The sequence below is a fragment of the Stegodyphus dumicola genome, chromosome 3 (assembly GCF_044657685.1).
Source record: "Stegodyphus dumicola isolate Sdum_Otavi_A_Nest chromosome 3, ASM4465768v1".
Lineage (NCBI taxonomy): Eukaryota > Metazoa > Arthropoda > Arachnida > Araneae > Eresidae > Stegodyphus > Stegodyphus dumicola.
Genome location: NC_140770.1, coordinates 148,855,203 through 148,878,274, shown reverse-complemented (window position 1 = coordinate 148,878,274; position 23,072 = coordinate 148,855,203). Strand labels below are relative to the sequence as shown.

At 30.6% G+C, this 23,072-nt stretch overlaps 1 protein-coding gene and 1 long non-coding RNA gene across 2 annotated transcripts in view; one reads left to right on the top strand and one right to left on the bottom strand.

Moving 5' to 3' along the window:
• The window catches only part of LOC118197104 (uncharacterized), a 41,157-nt gene extending 29,317 nt beyond the window's left edge, over positions 1-11,840 (bottom strand). The window contains exons 1-2 of the mRNA XM_035368582.2: positions 11,127-11,840; positions 10,645-10,722 (exon numbers count right to left, since the gene is read on the bottom strand). Coding sequence (XP_035224473.1) covers positions 10,645-10,722; positions 11,127-11,354 — 306 coding nt within the window. The 5' untranslated portion in view covers positions 11,355-11,840. The remainder of the gene's footprint in view (positions 1-10,644; positions 10,723-11,126) is intronic.
• A 66-nt stretch (positions 11,841-11,906) lies between these two features.
• On the top strand, positions 11,907-20,786 carry LOC146998125 (uncharacterized). Its single transcript, XR_015040300.1, has 3 exons — positions 11,907-12,040; positions 18,234-18,271; positions 19,972-20,786. It is a non-coding gene; the product is annotated as an uncharacterized LOC146998125 (long non-coding RNA).
• Positions 20,787-23,072: the final 2,286 nt, after the last annotated feature.

Genomic DNA, 23,072 nt, shown 5'->3' with positions numbered 1-23,072 from the left:
AAATATGTTGAAATTGGACATTTGGAAGATTTGTCAAGTGTAGCAGTGATAAAGCAATTGAAATCAATTTTTGCAAGACATGGTATTCCGAAAATAGTATATTCAGATAATGGTCCACAATATAATTGCAGGAAATATAACGATTTTGCAAGAAGATGGAATTTTGAAACCAGAACTTCAAGTCCAAAATACCCACAGTCTAATGGAATGGTTGAAAGACATATTCAAACTGTCAAGCGAATGTTAGAAAAAGCTGTAGTTGACAACAAGGATCCATATTTAGTTTTACTGGAATATCGTAACTCTCCTATTTCAGATGAAATTAAGTCACCTTCAGAATTGATGTTTGGAAGAAAAGTAAATGGATTGATGCCTATAAAAGAGAATTTTGTCCAAGCTAAACGATATGAAGACCATAAACAACATTTACTGAAGAGACAAACCTTACAAAAAAGTTATTATGATAGGAATGCAAGACCATTAAAACGACTGAAAACAGGAGATCATGTTTACATAAAAGAGAAAGGGAAAAAACTAAATGAAAGAGGGAAAATTATAGAAGAAGCAGAAAGACCACATTCATATAGAATTATAAGAACAGATGGAAGAATTGTAGAAAGGAACAGAAGAGACCTTCTTAAAGGAACTAATCAGGAAGAGTTTGCAATACAAAACAACTATGAGAATGAAGTTATAGATGAACCCGAGATACATGAAAATAGTAGGAGCACTACAAATTTAGATGTGCCTGTAAGTCCTTCAAAATCTAACAGAAGTGTTGTGTCACCAAATAGCAAAAGAGGTATAGTATCATCAAATTTTTCAAATGGACATAACTACGTCACTCGATCTGGTAGGACTGTTAAGAAACCTTATTATTTAAAAGAATATGTTTAATTTTACTACTATTATTATTTTTTATAAAAAAGGGAGATGTTATATATGTAACTGTAACTGTATCTATTATTATCTTTAATCGTAACTGTAATATAGTATAGTAGATGAGTAATGTAGAATAAACGATGTTTGTGTACATCTTGTAATCATCACTGAGCACGTACCCAACACATATAAAATACAACACAACCACCTTGACACAATTTAATGTTTTTTTAATAGAAGAAAAGATAAAAAAAATTTTATTCAGGTGCAAACTGGTGGTTTTCACAAATTTTTCTAAAAGATTCACAAATTGTTGAAATTTATCTTTAGTTGGTAGATATTATCAATATATGACTAGAAAACATACTTTAGCTTAAAATTAACAATGCAACAACGCTGGTGTTTGCCACAGATTTAGTCAAGAACTCAATCAATTTTGAGGAATCAGTACAGGATTTTCTTTAGCAGCAGCAAAGAAATATGCAAGACTGGAAACTAGCGGGCACAACAGTCATATTTATACCTTTTGAACGAGTAAGTAGTGTCTGCAAAAATAGTAATGAAATTGAAAAATTAAGCTAATAGAATTTTTAAATCATCAAGAAGGACTAAATTGGACTAAAGTCATTAAATAAACAAGATAAAACATTATAAATGTGAAAAGGTTCATGAAAAATCCAGTTCAATTGAAGAAGCTTTTCGAAGAATTTTTGCAGAACCGAAATCAAAATTATAATTACATTTCCAATTACGATTCGCCTACGAGGACTTGTTAATTTCGCCTTTACGGACACAAGATTCATGTTCTTTGACATGAAACTTTAATGATCGCATCTTTAAGAATCAAACTATGGATTTTATTGATAGGTGAGAAAATTTAACTTCCGGAGAATCCATGCATTTTATAACTGATAGAAGGATAACAAGGTTGTTAATGTTATTTCTAATAGCAAAATGTCTTCTTTGATGGTAAGCTGAAAATCTTTTAAAGGCTTTTTAAAATACAAACAAAAAATTTCTCGTTTAATCGGGACTGATCTCAGATAATTAAGTTCATTAGAAGGCAAAGGTTCTGAGGAACGAACTTTGAGAGTGTGAAAGAGATATTAGTAAAAGGAAGCCACTTCTTGCTTAGCCAGGTGATGTGACTTAGCACGAGGTGGTAAACAAACAGAAAGAGGTTTATGGTAAACAATTAGCACCAAAATCAGATTAATTGAGAATTATAAGAATATCAAGGAAGGGAAGAATATTGTCAGATTCAGTTTCAAAAGTGAACTGGATGGTTGGATGAACTGAATTTATAACAGATAAAATCTGGGTTAGAGTAGAGAGAAGGTTACCCCTTGTATTATTACAAAGTTGTTGCCAAGTGTTGGTTTATTTATGGTAACCTGAGTAGTTGAATGTTATGGGAATCCTATTATGACATAATTGGTTACATGATTGCGGTCAATTTGAATCGTGGGAAAAGATATGGAAAATGTGTATCGGATTTTTGGTAAATAAGTTGTTATTTTGTGGTTTACACGGTAAAGGGCTGAATGTGGTGAGATTAATTTGAAGTTCTCTTATGATTTAGAATGAAAGGGAAAAAAGCATTAATTGACTGGTGTGTAAATGAAGGTTTACTTAGTAGCCATTATTTAGTGCCCTGTTTGCAGGAAGGAAATGCGTATGGTCGAACAATATCGGCCCTATGGATATTTTCGACTCTTATTTTTGTGAATTCATGTGGCGACGCCAGTATACAGATTCTAGTCCAGATAATTTTAGGAAGTTTTTGGATGCTGTTAAGGAATTTTGTTTGACTGAAGATGTGTTAAGTTGTAAGTAAGGTAAGTGGATATTTCCTTTGTGTAGTGCAAAGATGAAGTTACTTTTTTATGTTATTTCATTGTTTGATTTAAAATGTAGTTTATTGAGATTATATATTTTTTTTTGTTGGCTGCTCCTTTGACTTTTTTAGTGAATATAGTTCGATTGTACAAAGTCAAGGGAGTGCACAATGCCTAGTTTGTGCAACTCTCTGATTCTTTTTTAAGTGAAAATAGGTCAATGTGTACATGGATAAGTCAAGGAAGTGAGTGCGCAATGCCAAGTTTATGCAATTCTGTGATGTTTTTAAGTGAAAGTAGGTCGATGTGTACATGGATGCCGAGTTTGTGCAATTCTTTGTCTTGTTATTTTGGTTTTGTGTAGTGGCAAAGTCAAAAAATGAACTTGGTATCCATGTACTGCCAAAAATCGTCAAGGGGTGCCCATAAATATACTTTTACCAAATTCTGGAATAAAGCTTCTTTATTGCCATCAAGTCTGAAAGTGTCATCTATGTCGTAAAATGAAACAGTAGTTGCCCAAATAATTTGAGCTCAAAACATAGTATGTAAATGTCAGCAAGTACAGGACTAAAGGGATCACTCCTAACTAATCCTTCAATTTGGCGATAATATTCATTTTAGAAAATAAAGCGTGTTTGAATCAAAACGATTTTAAGAGATATTAACATTCCAGTTTCAGTGTGTGTGTGAAATGGAATTCTCGAAGCTAAGTTTTAAGAAAATTTAGTGCTCCTTCAATTGAAACATTAATAAACAGTGATTTTATAATGTATTTCTCCTGCCTTCTTAGTGTAGCCATTTGCACGCTCAGCGCATAATTGAGAGGTCCGCAGTTTGATTCCTGGCAAAGGCATTGCTAATTTTTCATCTTAACTGCTTCCAAAAAATCCTAATGTCTCTACAATGGCGCTCGAACTAAAAAGGTGTTGGATGATGATTCTCCTCACCCAGAATTTGAAGATTGGATACCCTAAAAATCACAGTTGCCCTTTAAAAGGGGGAGTATATAAGGTATTTCTCTTGTTTCCTTAGTGAGCCTTCGTGGTGTAGTGGACTGCACGCTCAACGCATAATTGAGAGGTCCGTGGTTGGATTACCAGCGCAGGGGTTGCTAATTTTTCATCTTGCCTGCTTCCAAGAAATCCAAATGTCTCTACAATTTAACATCAAAAGACCATAATGGAACACAAGGAAGAAAAATGTTTATCGAAAATTTCTCTTTTGTTGTGATTTTTGCCACCAACTGGCATTTTCAAGAAAGTTCTTTCAGTTTGTGTTGTTTGCCTACTCGTGCCATTTTGGTCTTTCCTTCTCTGTTCCACATGGTTATAGGATTCTCTCTTTTTCCAGAAGTGGGTGAGTTTCTTATTTTTATTTATATTTCTCTTGGCTTATTTTGTCATATTTTATTGTTTTGTACTTTCCCAATTTTATTTACTTATTGTTTGTTAATTTAGAAGTCAAACAACAAAAATCAGCGTTATAGTTTCAAAGGACTAGTTTCGACGGTTTTACCGAACCATCATCCTCAGCTGTAAAAGCACAAAAATTACTGTTGTTTGACTTTTAAATTAATATTTGTTCGGTGCGTTATTGTATCTTAATTATTGTCTGTGCATTAAGCGAATGAAATTCTTGAACCATGTTCATTTTTTGCTTAAATGTAAACACTAGAATATAATTTCTAAATTTATACAATTGAAGTGCAGTCTTAAATATGTCATGTTTCAAAAATTATGCACAAATTCCCATTGTCACATTATAAGAAACACGTGCAAATGTTTATCTAAAACTGAAGAATAATTTCCAAGGTAAAAACTTTTACAACTAAATCTACAGAGAGAAAAAAAAAGTACACCTTCAGTACCTTTAAACACTAGACTTCTTCAGATTTTAATGTACATTTCTCATAGAATGATGGTGTTAGAATACATGGTTAGAGTAGACTGAAGGGTACCCCTTGTATTATTGCGAAGTTGTTTCATTTATGGTAACCTGAGTAATTGAATGTTCCATAAATACAGTCAAAAGTTGTTAATTTCGGACACCCATAATCCGGACCTCAAAGCTAAAATCTTTCTGCTCATGCGGCGTGTTGATACATGTGCATAGGCGTTTTACGCGTGCGCGCAAGACATTTCGACTGCGCATATGCGTCTGCGCAAGCGCAGAATACGTTTTCGCGTGCGCGTTTAATGTATAACGAACGGTATAAGCTAAAATTATCTATTTCAGTCAATGTTGATGATTGCGTTGTTCCTTAATCTTCGAATTGGATCCGGCTTATTATTTTTTGCAGACTGTAAGAGCAATTTTATAAAAGTAAGCTTGAACTTTCGATTATGTCAAATAGAATTTCCGATGCTGGAGCTCCCAAATGATCTAAAAAACGAAAGTATGCTTCGATGTCCATCAAACAAAAAATGAATTGCTACAAAAAATGGATAAAGGCATATCCTTTGTTTATCTAACTGTTCTGAAATCTGTTTATCAATTTCACGCTGCTCTGCGAGGGGGGGGTGGGGGGACGTCGCGGCGTGCAATGAACTGAAAGTTGATCTGTCAGCACTATCGTTATCTTCAGGGCAGATGTTTTTATTTTATTCGGCTTATAATTCCTTACTAAATGTAGCATTTAATCTCGATGTACTCCGTCTTTGATATGATTTAAATAAAATTCCTCGTCATTATAAATATCACGAATACAAATCAAATAGTTTTCTGGTTGCAATTTTCTAATTTCGGCTATGCGCAAGGTATGCTTTACGCATGCGCACGTTGAAAGAAATGTTTAATAAAGTAAACAAATAAATATTAAGCTTCTGCTTTTGTAAATTTTGATACCCTTTAGATCATAATTGCTCATTATTTTATAAATTACGGTTTCATATTTTTTATTTTATAATTTCTGCATGCCATCCCACCAGATTTAAACTGATGATCTATAATCCGGAAAAATTGATAATCCAGAATCGCCGAAGTCCTGATGAGTCCGGATTAAATACTTTTGACTGTACTATGGCCATAGTAAGAGGCTAGCCTGTCGTAGTGAACGACTTCAGGCTTAAAATTTGATGAATCTGAACTATAACATCTTTGTTAAGGATTGTGTCAGGACCATCCCAAGATGACTATTGTTTAGGAAAGAGTTTTTTCTATCGAATGGGATTCCATAACTTCAACTTATCATCTACGTTGAATCGATGTCCTGTAAACTTAAGGACCTTTAAGAATCATACGAACCTGGTTAATGACTGAAATTTTCATTATTTTTTTGTTATGCAGTTCTATGAATAGTTTATAGATGGCAACACATTTATTTCATATATAGCATTTATATAATTACAATAACATTTATTATTACAAGCATCATTTCATCTCGTTGGTTATTCAAACATAATTTTCTATAATGAATGATGCCTTTTCTTTGAAAAAATTCGGCTCATCTTTGGAATATGGTAACAGGTAGTTTGGCGACATTTTGGAGGCGATAAAGGTTACTACCTAGGACTTTGGTAATAATGTGAGAAGTACTCAGTACCGATTACGCATTATTTTGTGTGAGGGAAATGAGATCATGAGATATGTCATGTGACATTAATGGACGAATTACAGTTCTTTAATCGGAAAAGGGTGTAAATTTGGAAAAAGTATTTTATATTAAGCTTCATTGTGCGAAATAGTGTTGATTAATTTTCGGATTGCATGGTGCTATGTAAAGTGAAATTTTTAATGTGTTTATCTGATAATAATCTGATAACATCTGATAATGATATTTTAATGTGTTTATCTGATAATAAGTTGAGATTGTGTGAAAGGAAGGATATTACAGATAAGTTTGAATGGCGGTGCAAGAAATCTGGTGAAAATGGACATATTGTGAAACGGAGTGTAAGGAAGGGTACGTGGTTTGCTGAAAGTAGTTTGCGTATGGGTGAAATTTTATTAATTTCTTATTACTTGGTGAATAGACTGCCATTTGACTACTGGATTTCGGATTTAGAAATTAGCAGTAGGACTGCAGCCGATTGGAACTCTTTCTGTAGGGAAGTGTGCGTGCCACGTAATGAAGATTCTGAAGAAGATTAGGTAAGTTAGTATTTTTAATTATTTGAGGATATTATTTTTATGCATTGTTCTAAATGTAAGGAGTAAATAAATTAATATGGTATTATTGGAAAATTGTTATTAGCAATGATTTAGTTTAAAGTAATTAGGATTGTAATGTAATTTTTATTAATTTAATGTATGTGCTTATTTATATTTTAAGTAGTGTTTTTTAAATTAATTATATTTTAATTTAATGATCGTGATTTTGTGAGTTATATGTTTGTAGCATTTTGAAATACGTTTGAGTAGTATAATACGTTGGAATACGTTGAGTATTTTCATGCATTTTTGTGAAATGTTTCTAATTTATGAGAAAAAGCAGTGTACATGGATATAGTGAAGAGTGTGCGCAATGCCATTTTTGTGCAATTCTGGGATGTTTTTTTAAGTAAAAATAAGTTGACGTTTACATGGTTTAGTTATATTTTAATTAAATGATAGTTATTTTGTGAATTTTATGTTTGTAGGAATTTGGTATACGTTTCAGTTGAAGTAAACATGTATGCAAATAATTTAAATATTTGACACTAAGTATTTGTAACTATTTTTAATGTTTGCGTATAAATTCGTTGGTGACGTTTATAATATAAAAGATAATTTAGAGGTAAAAGTTTTTGAATATTTTATTTATTTTATACGTGGAAATGTTCATCCTTGGAAAGGGTATGTACTTTTTCGCGATCAGGTAATTTCATACATGTGCTTTTTACAGAGTTTAAAGATTAAGAAAATTTTCCAGCATTTTCGTGCAAATTATTCTAATTTATGAGAAAATAGCAGTGTAGATGGATAAAGTTAAGAGTGTGTGCAATGCCATTTTTGTGCAATTCTGGGATTTTTTTTAAGTAAAAATAAGTCGACGTGTAAATGGTTTATGTGTATGTGCTATTCTGAAAAACGCGCAAGGATTTTGTGATTGTGCACTTTTTCCCAATTTTGCAGTTAATATTTGTCATGATTAATCAGTTTTGTTACATAAAATTTCTAGCATAAGTGTAATTCGGTTAGTAGATTGTTAGAAAAAGTGTTGAGTAAATAAAAAGAAAAGAAACATGTCTTTACTTCGTGAAGACAAAATGGCGGCGAAAAAAAAATAGAGGGTTGCTGTAGCAGAGTTGGTCGCCAAATTTTCGCCAAGTTACCATAATCCAAAGATCAACCAAAAATTCTTTTCGTCACTGGGCAATTCTCAAAGTGTTAAATCCACAGCATTATCAAAAAAGTATTCAAAATTAAACTAGTATTTCAATGGAGTCTTTAGAAATACAGAACTATCTAAACTTACATAATTTGAAATCAGCGTGTACGATAGATTTGTTGCACTGTTAAATGGGTGCGTTTGCTAGATTTGGAGCTTTTGCACATTGCATTTTACCTGCAATTTTTTTACAGTCCTCAAAACAGAATAGTACCAATGCCTTAATTATGTTAAATGCATGACATATAATTGAATTATAATAGAAAGAATCGAGTTCTGTTCAGAATAGTAGATATAATTCAAAGAAATTTTTACCAAAGTTAATATATACTAACAACTGTATACTTTTAGACAAAACTATTCCAACATAACATTGCATCATTGCTAAAAATTACAAGCTCAGAATTTTAGATTACATTTCAAAAAATCAAGAGAATTAATCATTAAAATGTCAGAAAATAATAAAACATAACAATTTGTCTTCATGAAATACAATATGATTATACTCAAATTACATATTAACATCTGAAAGAATTTTAAACTAAAGTTAACGTAGGCTTACTGGTTTAAAAACCTATTTCTAAAAATTCAAAATAAGGACAAAAAGTATCACATATTTAAAATAAATTATTCAAAATAGCAATACCTGTGACATTTTTCTACTACAGTCAAAAGTCTTTAATCTGGACTTGTTGGGACTTCGGCGATTCCGGATTATAGATCATCAGTTTAAATCTAGTAAGGTGGCATGCAGAAATTATAAAATTAAAAATATGAAACTGTAATTTATAAAATAATGGGCAATTATGATCTAAAGGGTATTAAAATTTACAAAAAAAAAAGCTTTATTTATTTGTTTACTTTATTAAACATTTCTTTCAACATGCGCATGCATAAAGCATACCTTGCGCATAGCCGAAATTAGAAAATTGCAACCAGAAAACTATTTGATTTGTATTCGTGATATTTATAATGACGAGGAATTTTATTTAAATCATATCAAAGATGGAGTACATCGAGATTAAATGCTACATTTAGTAAGGAATTATAAGCCGAATAAAATAAAAACATCTGCCCTGAAGATAACGATAGTGCTGACAGATCAACGTCCAGTTCATTGCACGCCGCGACGTCCCCCCCTCCCGCGCAGAGCAGCGTGAAATTGATAAACAAATTTCAGAACGGTTAGATAAACAAAGGATATGCCTTTATCCATTTTTTGTAGCAATTCGTTTTTTGTTTGATGGACATCGAAGCATACTTTCGTTTTCTAGATCCTTTGGGAGCTCCAGCATCAGAAATTCTATTTGACATAATCGAAAGTTCAAGCTTACTTTTTTAAAATTGCTCTTACAGTCTGCAAAAAATAATAAGCCGGATCCAATTCGAAGATTAAGGAACAACGCAATCATCAACATTAACTGAAATAGATAATTTTAGTTTATACTGTACGTTATACGCTAAACGTGCACGTGAAAATGTATTCTGCGCTTGCGCAGACGCATATGCGCAGTCGTAAATGTCTTGCGCGCACGCGTAAAACGTCTATGCGCATGCGCAAAAAGATTTTAGCTTTGAGGTCCGGATTATGGGTGTACAAATTAACGACTTTTGAGTGCATAAATGAATGCCACAGGGACACTTTTGTATTTAATTTAATACAGAAAAGGCTTGAATGTTCAAAACGTAACTGTATATTTTTCCACTCAATCACTTGAACACACAGCTTACAACAGATAGTTTTCCACAAATGGGATTCCAAAATTTCTGCTTTGCCAGGATGTAAAAACTTGAAATAATTTTATATTAGAAATTTACATAATCATAAATAACATAATTTTCAATATGTAAATAAAAAATAAACTATTTTTCGGTAAAAGTTTACGATTGGGTGGCTCTTGTTTTTTTGACACCAAGATTAGCACCAGGAAGGTACAATTTAAAGATGGCTGCTACACAGAACCCAAATAAGAAGTAAAGAATTTCACAAACTCAGTCTCCATGTACACACCGAGCTATTTCCATTAAAAAAAAAAAAAAAAAAATCAGAGAATTGTGCAAGTTCGGCAGTGCACACTGCCTTTGCCCATGTACACATTGATCTATTTTCACTTAAAAAAAATCAGGAAGCTAAAACCAAGTTAAAACTATCATGGTAACCATAAATGGGGTTTCATCACTAAAACTAAACAAAATTTGACGTCAGTCAAAGGGGCACTCAATTCTACACTATAGCCTATTTTTTTTTACGAATCTATTCACATTTTAAAAAGTCTGAAACTGCAAAGTAATTCTGGGGAAAATCTGAAGTTTCACTAGGCATGATACTATGTATTGCAAATTTATGTACATATCTGGTACAAAGTTTTGAGAAATTTGACAGAATTCCACATTCATTATTTATGCACATGAAAAACTGGAATCATAAAACAAGTAAGACTGCAGTAGTATATAGTAGTAGCAGTAGACAAATATTATACAACTGGAAATCAGTTTAGTCTGCTTGCTTTTTTGCACTGTATTTAAAAAATTCATTTTCTCTTTCCGATAATATTATTTTTCAAAGTCAAGTATTAGATCTACAATAAAAAGAAAAAAGTGCAGTAAAACTACCTGTAATAATTGCGAGTGTCCCTTATACAAATCATACATTCGATCAATCTTTTGGATAACTTCCCTCGCAGACTGAAGCTATAACATAAAAATAAATAAGTAAATAAAGAAATAGATAGAAAATATAAACATAAGAAATAAGTTAAAATCCAGGAAATATTGTGATATGTTATTTATAAAAATAATATTCACATGGCTTTGAATTTTGGTCTGCATCAAATTCAATATATGCATAGAAATCAACACTAAAAAGTGATGTAAAAGGAGAATAATTAATTCTTATACTCCATGCAAACTCTATCAATAAAACATAAAAATGAGTAGTCTATAAATTTATCACTTAAACCAAACATTGCTCAGAAAACGTTACAAAAGAAATTTCAAAAATTAAAAAATAATAAGCATTTATTTTTTTATATGAGTACAATTACACAAAAAAATTACATTTTCAAAAGAAAATAAAAAAAATAAAGAAAACAAACCTCAAACATACAAGTTTTTTCCGAAATTGCACGAATTTCAGTATTTGAAATAGTTGAATGAGTCCTTTCACTCTGGACAGATACATCTTCCGTTGATGTAACATTAGATTCAACATGATGTAAAGAAGGTATATAAAATTCATTTCCAATTTCTACCGCTGTGCCTAAAGCGGATGACATTCGCAAAGCATGATCCGGGATCATGTAATCGTTAAAATTTAACGCCATAATTTTACAATAATAAAGCGTCTGACTTTAAAGTGTAAAAGAAAATCCACTAATGAGACAATTCGCCTGTCTGATCATCAAACAAATGTCACTTGTCATGAACTGCTGCAAATATTTGGAATGCAGAGTCGTTTTTGCACTGCTTTGGAGTCACCGCGCGAAGAAAGCTTCCGGAATGGTTGAAAGAATTTAAACATCTTGCCATCCAGACCAATGAGGTTTTGATCCAAACGGATGTCATGTTTTGCAACCACTAAGTCTTTCTGCCCGCAGGGCAAAAATCAAGCATAGGTGCCAAAGAATATGTATTGCTAAGGGGCGAATTCAAGTGCAACGCTTATCATGGTAATCGCACTTGCATTGCAAAATCGGATTCAAGTGCAACGCTTTTCGGACACGCCTACTGAAAATACGTCACTACCATAGAGGAATTTTGCGGCTCTACTCCTGACCTGCCGCAAACCCTTAACAGCGACTGTAAACAAGATGGCTGAAGTGATTTTGATCAGACGCTTAAGATATCGGAGAAATGCTGATCAAATTCCTTGGCATTTAAGAAACAGTCGTAATGCTTTTGAAATGTCGGAGCGTGAATTCATCAGTTGATTCAGATTAAATCCGTTTGCTTCAATGAATTGAAACCTTTTCTGAAGGCAACTGCCAATGGATATTCTCTGCAAAAGCAGGTTTGTTTTTACTTTAGATTATGAAAACTGAAATACTTCTGGAAATGTTTCCGAATCAAAGACTATGCTTAAATGACCTATTTGATAATATTATATATTTTTATACGTAAACACACAAATTTTTAATGTTATTGTATCAGGATTCTTTCTTTTTCATCCCGTTTTTTTTCGTAGTAATGATCGAAATCGTTAATTACTGCGAATTTTGGAATGCAGTAATAATATCACCATTAATTTATCGTTTTAATTACTCTAAAACGTAATCTCGGAGAAACTGTTTCTCTAACAGAAATTATGCATATGCTTGTCTTTGAGATATATATATATATGTATATATTGGGGATTAGTTTTTTGGAATATATATTTTTTCATGGTTTTAGATACGTGCATTTAATTTACATATGCTCTCAGAATTTCAATGATATAGTAAATTAATTCGCAGCAATAATTAATCTTTGATATGTATGCAATTAAAATTTCATAATTTAAATTAACTTTATATGAAGAGAGAATATTTGTTAAATTCAAATTTAATTCTTTGCAGCAATGGCGCATGATAATTATTTAAATTTAACTTTACTTTTTATTCTTATGAAACAATATATATATATATATTCTGTAACTGTAGGGGAAAAAGCATGAATTTTTCTCAGCTGTTTAAACAGTTCCCATGTGTAAAATAGTATTTCATCCCCCCAAAATATTAGTTAATTTTCTCCTAATGTATAATGTCTTGCCTGTTCGTACAGTGTGATTAATGTCATGGTAATTTTGGTTACTTTCTATAGATCTTGCATAATAACTACACATGTAAGTTATATACACATTTGTAAATCTCTTATGATATGAAAAGTTATTGCAGACTTTCACATAAATATTAATAACTTGATATTCTCGTAACAGGTGACTTACCTTACTTCCGTCGACCATGAGCAGAATTAAATAAACTTATAAGGTTATCATACTAAATTACACGAAAAGCAGCATGACATAAATAAATGCAAAGAAATTAAATGTATTTACTGTACTAATAGATTATTATATTACACGACACTGATTTTGCCCATGTATAATGGGAATGAAAGCCAGTTTTCCATAGAAAGTCCTCTACAGAGGCATCTGTTTTCTTAAGCAGATTGCTTTTACCACATTTCAGTGACCTTGATTTAAGTATGAAACTGGATAATCTTTATTTTCTGCATTAAATGTGTTAACTGAGTTTTAAAAATATAAGCCATCTTGCAGTTACTGTGATAATACTAATTTTTGGTACCTCCATATTATACCATCAACCATAAAAGTTGTGCCAATTGCTTCTGTGAAATTCTGAGCCAGACATTTGTATACAGCAGTTACAACAAACCATACATCAGTCTCTCTGTAGAATACATGAAATAGCCCTGCTGTGAAAATATTGGACCCGCTTCGTGAAAAAACATTCGTTCATTACTACTGTTTTATTTGCGGTCAAATTTTACCAAAAGCTCATTTTAGAATGCTATGAATACAAGTTGTCTACAGGTAATCGTTCCAATTTCTTACTGCTTTGTTCGCTATTTCCACGTACAGTAGATGTTAATTCTCTCGACCAGCTGTAAAAGAACTGGAGTGCAATCACAAATGTGATTCTACCTAGCTTACCAAGAATTATTTTGGGTTACATTCAAATGAAACCGCAGATGTTGCAAGTGTGGTGTGATATTAATTTTTGTTTTGTCTTCATTAACCGGAAAAATAAATTTTCCATTAATGGTGAAAGGGTAAGAAATATATGATAATAAGTATAACATTATAGTCATTTCAAATTACTGCAAGAATGTTTTATTATTATTATTATTCAAATAATAATAACAAAAAACTATCTATACTATAATTATAGTGAAGTATTGATATTAAATAATACAAAAGCTTTTAGAATCATCTATTTACTACAATTTAATGAAAAAAAGGGTAGCTATAATGTTTTTTTTTGTTTGTTTTAACGTTTATTGCATATTTTTAATAATGAAAAAACAGTGACATATTTTTGTTAAAAATGGAAAGTAAACTCCTTAAAAAGACTGATTTATTAATATATCAACTATGTTCAATGTTAAAAATCTGTGTATTAAAATTTCAGATGAAACTTTCTTTTGACTTAGGATTTATGTTTTTCTAGGTATGGGATGCTGGTCTGAGGGTTCTCTATGCTGTAGGACAATGGCTAGGCAATACTCATGATGCATTTATATGGAGTTTGAGTGGACTCGAACAAAATCTAGATAGTATTTTTTGCATCGTGCATATCTTTGGGAGATAGTGGATTATAATCCCATTTTATCACGGGAATATCTCTATAATGAGAAGCACAGAAAAGTTCCTGCAGCTATAGATATCAAATCAAGATTTAGGGTACTGTACGTTACTGGTGAAACACTATTGTATTCACAAAGCAAAATATGTAAAATGGTCATATCTGGTGGCCATTTAACATAATATATGCTTAAGGTATTGTGTTGAAAATCCTGAGATTGATGTGTTTGAAGATGATGAGTTGGTACCTTCAGAAAGTTTTCAGTCAGTGCATGTTGAAATTGCATTGCACAATGAATTAATTTTAAATTTTGAAACTCGATAATAAAAACCCAAAGTGGGCAACAATGAACCTCTGGCAAAGGTGAAACCCCCTTCATGGATAATAAAGAATATATTATGAAAAAATTATCTTCATAATATATTCTTGGGGACCCAAAAGCCATGGTTTATATTTGAAACTGTAACTAAATTCACAACTCTAAATGATTTTAATTGATAATAATAATCCTAAATAATTTTATTTGTCCTGGTTTCAAACGCATAATGACAACCTTTATCATTATTGTTCTTCCCTCTGAATTTCTTGTTTTCATCATTTATGTTTAAAAACTCTTGACTACCAGAAATAACTTAATAGGCTCGATATATATATGTATTTCAATGTTGGTATGCCAGTCATGATTTAGAATAGTAAGTCACTATGAATTACCATTGCACTTAATTTATCTCAAACTTAGCAATAAGATTTACTGCATCGAAATTCAGTTTCTTCCAAAAAGTCAAATGTTTCTCTTCCATGAGACAAGATAGAAAATTTCCATGTGACAATACACATTTAATAGCATAAGAACTTCATGCTTATTTATTATTGTACAAATTATAACTGACATATTCTGTCAAAGATATTTAAATGTATTTCCTAAAAACAATTATTTCACTCTATACTGTTTATGTATACCCAGGCTTCTTGGTGGTGGGCAAAACAAATATTGGACAGTTCAATTTTCCTCCACCATTCCTGTGAGCATATTCTTCGATTAAGCAGGGTTTTGCTGCAATTCCTGATTAGCATAATATGTTAGATTTATATCATAAATACGCATTCACTATAATAACTTACTGCATACTTACCTCAGTGGGTTTGCCATTAAAAGAAATACATTTAAGTAAAATCATGAGTGTATAATAAATTGTTTTTCAGCCAAAAAAGAGAAGGGGAAAATAAATACAGTCTTATTCACTTAATTTTGTAGTAGGCGACTCAACATTGTTATTGTAAACTAGACATTAGCTATACTTTAATAGTTGTCATCTTTAAGTTACTCTGTATTCAAGGGTTCTTTATAAAGTCGAATTCAAGTGCAACGCTTTACCGCTCTGGTAACTGATGACGTCAAAATTGCAATGGGGAGCTGGTTTGCTCTCGTGCCAGGAGAGCTTGTCCGATAAACTACATCAATATCCAATGAGACTGCGTGTCGATGTAAACAAAAAACATCAGTTCCCATAATTCTTCTGAGCTTATGATGAAGTGTTTCAGTCCTGAAAACGAAGGAAATATACAGACATGTAATGTAATGTGTACAACTTTATTTACTTTATCTTATAGATTCCCTCCAAAGTAATCTAGAGCAACAGGTGTGTGTAAAATATATTTTACTTTTCGGACAAAAAAACTTGCTTTTTTAAATATAAACCACAATTTTTTCCCATTTTCAAATTACAGCATTTGGTTTTTATTCTTCTAATAGTAAGTTTAGTTTAAAATTCAAATTTTTGTTATATTTTTATTGTTCAATGCAGATGCATGATTCTTCAGTGACGGTAGGCATGTTTACCATATGAAATTTAACTAGTTCTTGAATTATATAGTAATTAATAAGCCCATCTATGTGCAAGTAGATAAGCCTGCTGAACACTGCTATCCCAGTCTCTCTTAAAATCCAGGTGAAAAAGCTAGCTGCATGAGTGTTCTCTTCATTTTTTCAATGTATAACATGAATACTAAGTTTTCCTTAGTTTTCCATGCAGGCATTCCTTCCCTTAGACATTCATTATGTGATGCAACGGTTAAGAGCAATTTTAAGGTTTATATTGTACATCGTTGGGAAAATATAAAAATGAAATTAAAGGTATTTCAATATAATACAATAAATAAAAATTATATGAAACTCTGAATTGATGCTAATTCTAATGTGATATTAATGTAATATATACATCCAGAGTAAAGGTTTAATTTATAAATTATGCTTTGTGTTCTGCTCATTATATTGTGCATTTACAGTACACTTCTGCTTCTAAAGTGAAAGTTTGGACCCATTCTCGTTTGATATCAGTTATGTTCAGATTTATTTATTTCATAAAATTTCAAAAAACAATTTTTTGCTATTAAAAGCTACAAGTGCAGAAACAAAAGCTTAATTTCTTTACTGTAACTGTGTCATGCTTCTCTGCTGATAATGAAAGTCGTCTTTTAATAAGATTTCTTTCATTTCATATATTAATTATATCTTTTACCATACTGGTTGCCATCTTTCATTGTGCATTCTTCAATATTTTTTGGTACTTACATAATAACACAAATACCTGGATCAGTTTGGTGGTCTTTATAAATGAAAAGAGAAAAATACTTATCAGGAGAAGTATGTTGTTTTTGCAGCTTACTTTTAGCATAACCAAACTATCAATATTTATCTAAGTTGGCAAAATGTTATAACATATATCAAAGGAAAAAACATTTAACAAATTTTAAAATACTAATTTGAATTATTAAATAAAAATTATATGATAGTTTAAAAAAAATACATTTTCCACAAATTTTTTGTCTAATTTTTTAGCACTGTTCTTCACTGCTTGTGCCAAGTAATCAGTTTTCACTAAAAAAAAAAAAAAAAAAAAACTGAAATGTTTCAGATTTTAAATTACGTCCAAAGGGGCGTTTTTTAACATTTTGTGTGTTATCTTTCTTTATTAAATATCATGTTCCTTGCACTTAAACCATAAGATCCAGTGCAACAGCAATATCACAAAATAGTTTTAAAACGAGCATATCTTTAGAATTTCCGATACAGAGACTCACGCGCTGGAGATAAAAATGTTTTTTCTGCACAACGTTGCCATTGCTCGCTTTGAAATCCTTGAGTTTGTTAATCAAAAATTCGTCAAAGTTTTAAAAAATAGGAAATCGATCATAAAACAAATTTCAAATTTGGTCTTCCACATGCTCATATTCGTTGGAGGATTACGTTATTCAAAATTCGATGACTCTATGTACCGTTGTTTTATCACAATACGAGAAATATGCATACATTTATGCAGATTTTTCATTATTTAATTTCTTCAAATATAATGCAGGACTCTAACATTTTGTGGCAACAGTTTGAAAAGTGAACCGACATTTATGAGTCCGACGCAAAATGCCAAAACGAAACTAATAGTCCTTCGGGATTCAAATCCCTTTGGACTAAATAATCAGAGAATTACATAAACTTGATACTGCATGCCTTGTCTATGTACCAAATTCATCTCATAGTTGTTTCCATTAGAAATTTTTGTACTAAAATATTCTATTCCTGCAGAACTTTTAACACAGATTCTTCTTTTGATGGTAAGCTCCACAAGCAGTATTTTAAATCTGAAATTAATCTAAAACAACTATTCGTATCTAAAAACCATTGGAACTTGAAATACAACATAAGGAACACATGTGAAAATGGTGGCATTGCTTGAATGAAAAATTGTCATGAGCATGTTACCTGAAAAATTTTGATGCATAATCATTGCCAGAGTTTGGCACATTTTTGAAAATCTGGTAACTTTTATTAAGGTGGTTTCAATAATATGCAAATATCTTTTATTCTTATGATTGCTTCATTGTATACTTTTTCCCTTTCCCTAGAGTGCAGTACAATACCACAAGTTTTCCAGCCAAATGCGGTATGCATTTCAAGTTTTCTATACATTTATATAAATTTTAAGAGAGTAAAATATTGACAAAAATTGCATTAAGTTTTCAACTCTTGTTTTGTTTTTCATTAAAAATTTGCTACGATTACGTATAATTCATTTTTTTAATGTAAATGTTTTTAAGTATTTGTAGGATAAAGGCAAGTTACACTTATTCATTCTTTCTTTGATATAATACATGTAGCTCTTTACCTGAAATCAATGTTTGTCAAATTATTGTGCATAAATTAGAAGTATGCATGTTTCTCTTAAGTCAGTTATGTTTCAGGAACTATCTTTAATGAATTGTATAGAAAATTGTGGACGAGGTGTTAGGTGTACAGGAACATGGTATATTATAAACATGTATAGTATCTCGTAGTATATAAACTCATAACTTTGATTATGCAGTATGCTTTGTATATTATTTCTGAAAGCATGTATATTTCAATCAAGATTGTTGAGGTTAATTGTGCTTCTTTTATGCTATCTCTGAAAGCATGCATATTTCAAACAAGATTGTTGAGTAAACTTTTCTTACTTTATGCTATCTCTGAAAACATGTATATTTCAGTCAAGATTGTTGAGTAAATTGTGCTTATTTTATGCTTTTTTCTTTTTTACATTAGAAAATTCCACACTTTTATCACGAGGATGACATTTAGGAATGACAATTTTGTATCTATTACATAAAATCTAATGTTTTCTGGATTCTTCTTTTCTTTTTCCTCTCAACAGAAAAACTTTAATGGTATAAATCAGTGGTTTTCAACCTTTTGACTTATAGTATACCATCTAAGCAAAAACTGAAAAACATTAATACCACCACTAATTTTACAATGATTATTTTTCAATTTCTCAATAGAAATATTAAAAACATATATATATTGCCATTTGCACACTCTTTGTATTAAATATGTACACATAAAAAACTATTAGATTAAAAACTGATGATTACTTAATTATCAAAATTAAATTAATTATTCACTTGATTATCAAAATTTCAGTTATAATACTTTAATATTTAATTTCTTTATGTCTCCTCTTATTTCATTTAATGGTAAATTAGGATCCACTTTTTATTTTGGTGAGTATTTATATTTCAAATTTAACATGGAAAAAATTATTTTTCACACAAACAGGTTGTGCGAAAAGACGATACAAATTTGATAGCTTTATTTGAAATGCCTTTAAATTCTTTTTTTCGGTTCAGCCAAAAGTTAACAAGTGTGTCATTCAAATTTTTGAGTCAATTTTGATCAAAGGAAATTTCTATTAACTATTCTTTTCTTTATGAGATTTTTGAATTTAATAGCTAAAAATACTTTGTTTCTTTGCGTACCACCGGCTGAGAACCACTGGTATAAATTAATTATAACAGATTTAAATTAATATTTCTCATACAAAAGAGTTATTTCAATTCTTTAATTGTGAACATTATATACAGAGTATGTCTATTATTAAGAACGAGATTTTAAGAATTTAAAATAATAATCATTAAATCCTCTTGATCTATAAACAGTCTTAAAAATTATAAAGGGAAAAAAATTGAAAGTTAAAGAAATCACTATTATGAATTGTTCCTTTTTAGAGAAGTTTCATTGTTTAATTAATTATAAAAAGTGTTTTACATTATGAAATATAAAAATTAAAAATATTTGAATTTGAATGAATATTAAATTTTCCCTCAGATAGAAGCTCAACTATTCGAAGCAGGAGACTGAAGAGAAAAAAGGAAGAGAGATGATATTACAGCTGCAGAAAAGGAAATAATTGAAACGCAGAAGAATATGATAATGTCCTGTGTGAAATATGTGACTTGTATAAGCAATCAGTTGCAAATCAGACTGCTGTCATAGAAAATCAAAATATAATTATTAATTTATTAAAAAAATAAATCATGCATTTCAAATATTACAGTGTTGTCATTCTTGTATATATTTCTGCAGTGCGGAATTCATATTTTAATTGTAAAATTTACTACTTTCTTAATTTTATTAAATTTTGTGATTATGAAAATTATTTAAAAGAAATTCACAGATCCATTATATGACATAAACATTACAATAATTTTAATACCACTATTATAAGTCTCGTGAAAATATTTATGCATTTTACACAGCAATTATCTTTTTCCAGGAGGAAATGGGAATAAGACCTGTATGAATCTAGTCAATGTATTACAAATTTTAATTTTCAGATATAACATGAAATGAATTAAATTGTTTTTCAATTATGTTAATAAGTTATATGAATGAGATGTGGTATTAAAAATTTCATTTCTTTTTATCATTGAAGAAATAACATTCGATATCCTGCAGCTCCATAACAATGGCAGATAAAATTGGCATTCTAATTTCGAAGTTCTAAAAATACAGAGTAACTTAAAGATGACAACTATTAAAGTATGGCTAATGTCTAGTTTACAATAACAATGTTGAGTGAATCAGACTGTATTTATTTTCCCCTTCTCTTTTTTTGGCTGAAAAACAATTTATTATACACTCATGATTTTATTTAAATGTATTTCTTTTAATGACAAACCCACTGAGGTAAGTATGCAGTAAGTTATTATAGTGAATGTGTAATTATGATATAAATCTAAATTGAGCAAACAATCTTTTCCTTACTTTAATATTTTAAAATCTAGAATTAAAGGAAAAATGTATGTTCTTTAAATAATACAAGAGGATATGGAGGCATAAATCATAGGCTGTTTATTCTTTACATATTATGCTAATCAGGAATTGCAGCAAAACCCTGCTTAATCGAAGAATACGCTCACAGGAATGGTGGAGGAAAATTGAACTGTCCAATATTTGTTTTGCCCACCACCAAGAAGCCTGGGTATACATAAACAGTATAGAGTGAAATAATTGTTTTTAGGAAATGCATTTAAATATCTTTGACAGAATATGTGAGTTTTAACATGTACTATAATAAATAAGCATGAAGTTCTTATGCTATTAAATGTGTATTGTCACATGGAAATTTTCTACCTTGTCTCACGGAAAGGAAACATTTCACTTTTTGGAAGAAACTGAATTTTGATGCAGTAAATCTTATTGCTAAGTTTGAGATAAATTAAGTGCAATGGTAATTCATAGTGACTTACTATTCTAAATCATGACTGGCATACCAACATTGAAATATATATATATCGAGTCTATTAAGTTATTTCTGGTAGTCAAGAGTTTTTAAACATAAATGATGGAAACAAGAAATTCAGAGGGAAGAACAATAATGATAAAAGTTGTCAGTATGCATTTGAAACCAGGACAAATAAAATTATTTAGGATTATTATTATCAATTAAAATCAGAGCTGTGAATTTGGTTACAGGTTCAAATATAAACCATGGCTTGTGGGTCCCCAAGAATATATTATGAAGGTAATTTTTTCATAACACATTCTTTATTATCCATGAAGGGGGTTTCACCTTTGCCAGAGGTTCATTGTTGCCCACTTTGGGTTTTTATTATCGAGTTTCAAAATTTAAAATTAATTCATTGTGCAATGAAATTTCAACATGCACTGACTGAAAACTTTCCGAAGGTACCAACTCATCATCTTCAAACACATCAATCTCAGGATTTTCAACACAATACCTTAAGCATATATTATGTTAAATGGCCACCAGATATGACCATTTTACATATTTTGCTTTGTGAATACAATAGTGTTTCACCAGTAACGTACAGTACCCTTAATCTTGATTTGATCTCTATAGCTGCAGCAACTTTTCTGTGCTTCTCATTATAGAGATATTCCCATGATAAAATGGGATTATAATCCATTATCTCGCAAAGATATGCACGATCCAACAAAATACTATCTAGATTTTGTTAGAGTCCACTCAAACTCCATATAAATGCATCATGAGTAGTGCCTGGCCATTGTGCTATAGCATAGAGAACTCTCAGACCAGCATCCCATACCGAGAAAAACACAAATCCTAAGTCAAAAGAAAGTTTCATCTGAAATTTTAATACACAGATTTTTAACATTGAATATAGTTGATATATTAATAAATCAGTCTTTTTAAGGAGTTTACTTTCCATTTTTAACAAAAATATGTCACTGTTTTTTCATTATTAAAAATATGCAATAAAATGTTAAACAAACAAAAAAAAAAAAAAAAAAACATTATAGCTACCCTTTTTTTATTAAATTGTAGTAAATAGATGATTCTAAAAGCTTTTGTATTATTTAATATCAATACTTCACTATAATTATAGTATAGATAGTTTTTTGTTATTATTATTTGAATAATAATAATAATAAAACATTCTTGCAGTAATTTGAAATGACTATAATATTATACTTATTATCATATATTTCTTACCCTTTCACCATTAATGGAAAATTTATTTTTCCGGTTAATGAAGACAAAACAAAAATTAATATCACACCACACTCGCAACATCTGCGGTTTCATTTGAATGTAACCCAAAATAATTCTTGGTAAGCTAGGTAGAATCACATTTGTGATTGCACTCCAGTTCTTTTACAGCTGGTCGAGAGAATTAACATCTACTGTACGTGGAAATAGCGAACAAAGCAGTAAGAAATTGGAACAATTACCTGTAGACAACTTGTATTCATAGCATTCTAAAATGAGCTTTTGGTAAAATTTGACTGCAAATAAAACAGTAGTAATGAACGAATGTTTTTTCATGAAGTGGGTCCAATACTTTCACAGCAGGGCTATTTCATGTATTCTGCAGAGAGACTGATGTATGGTTTGTTGTAACTGCTGTATACAAATGTCTGGCTCAGAATTCCACAGCAGC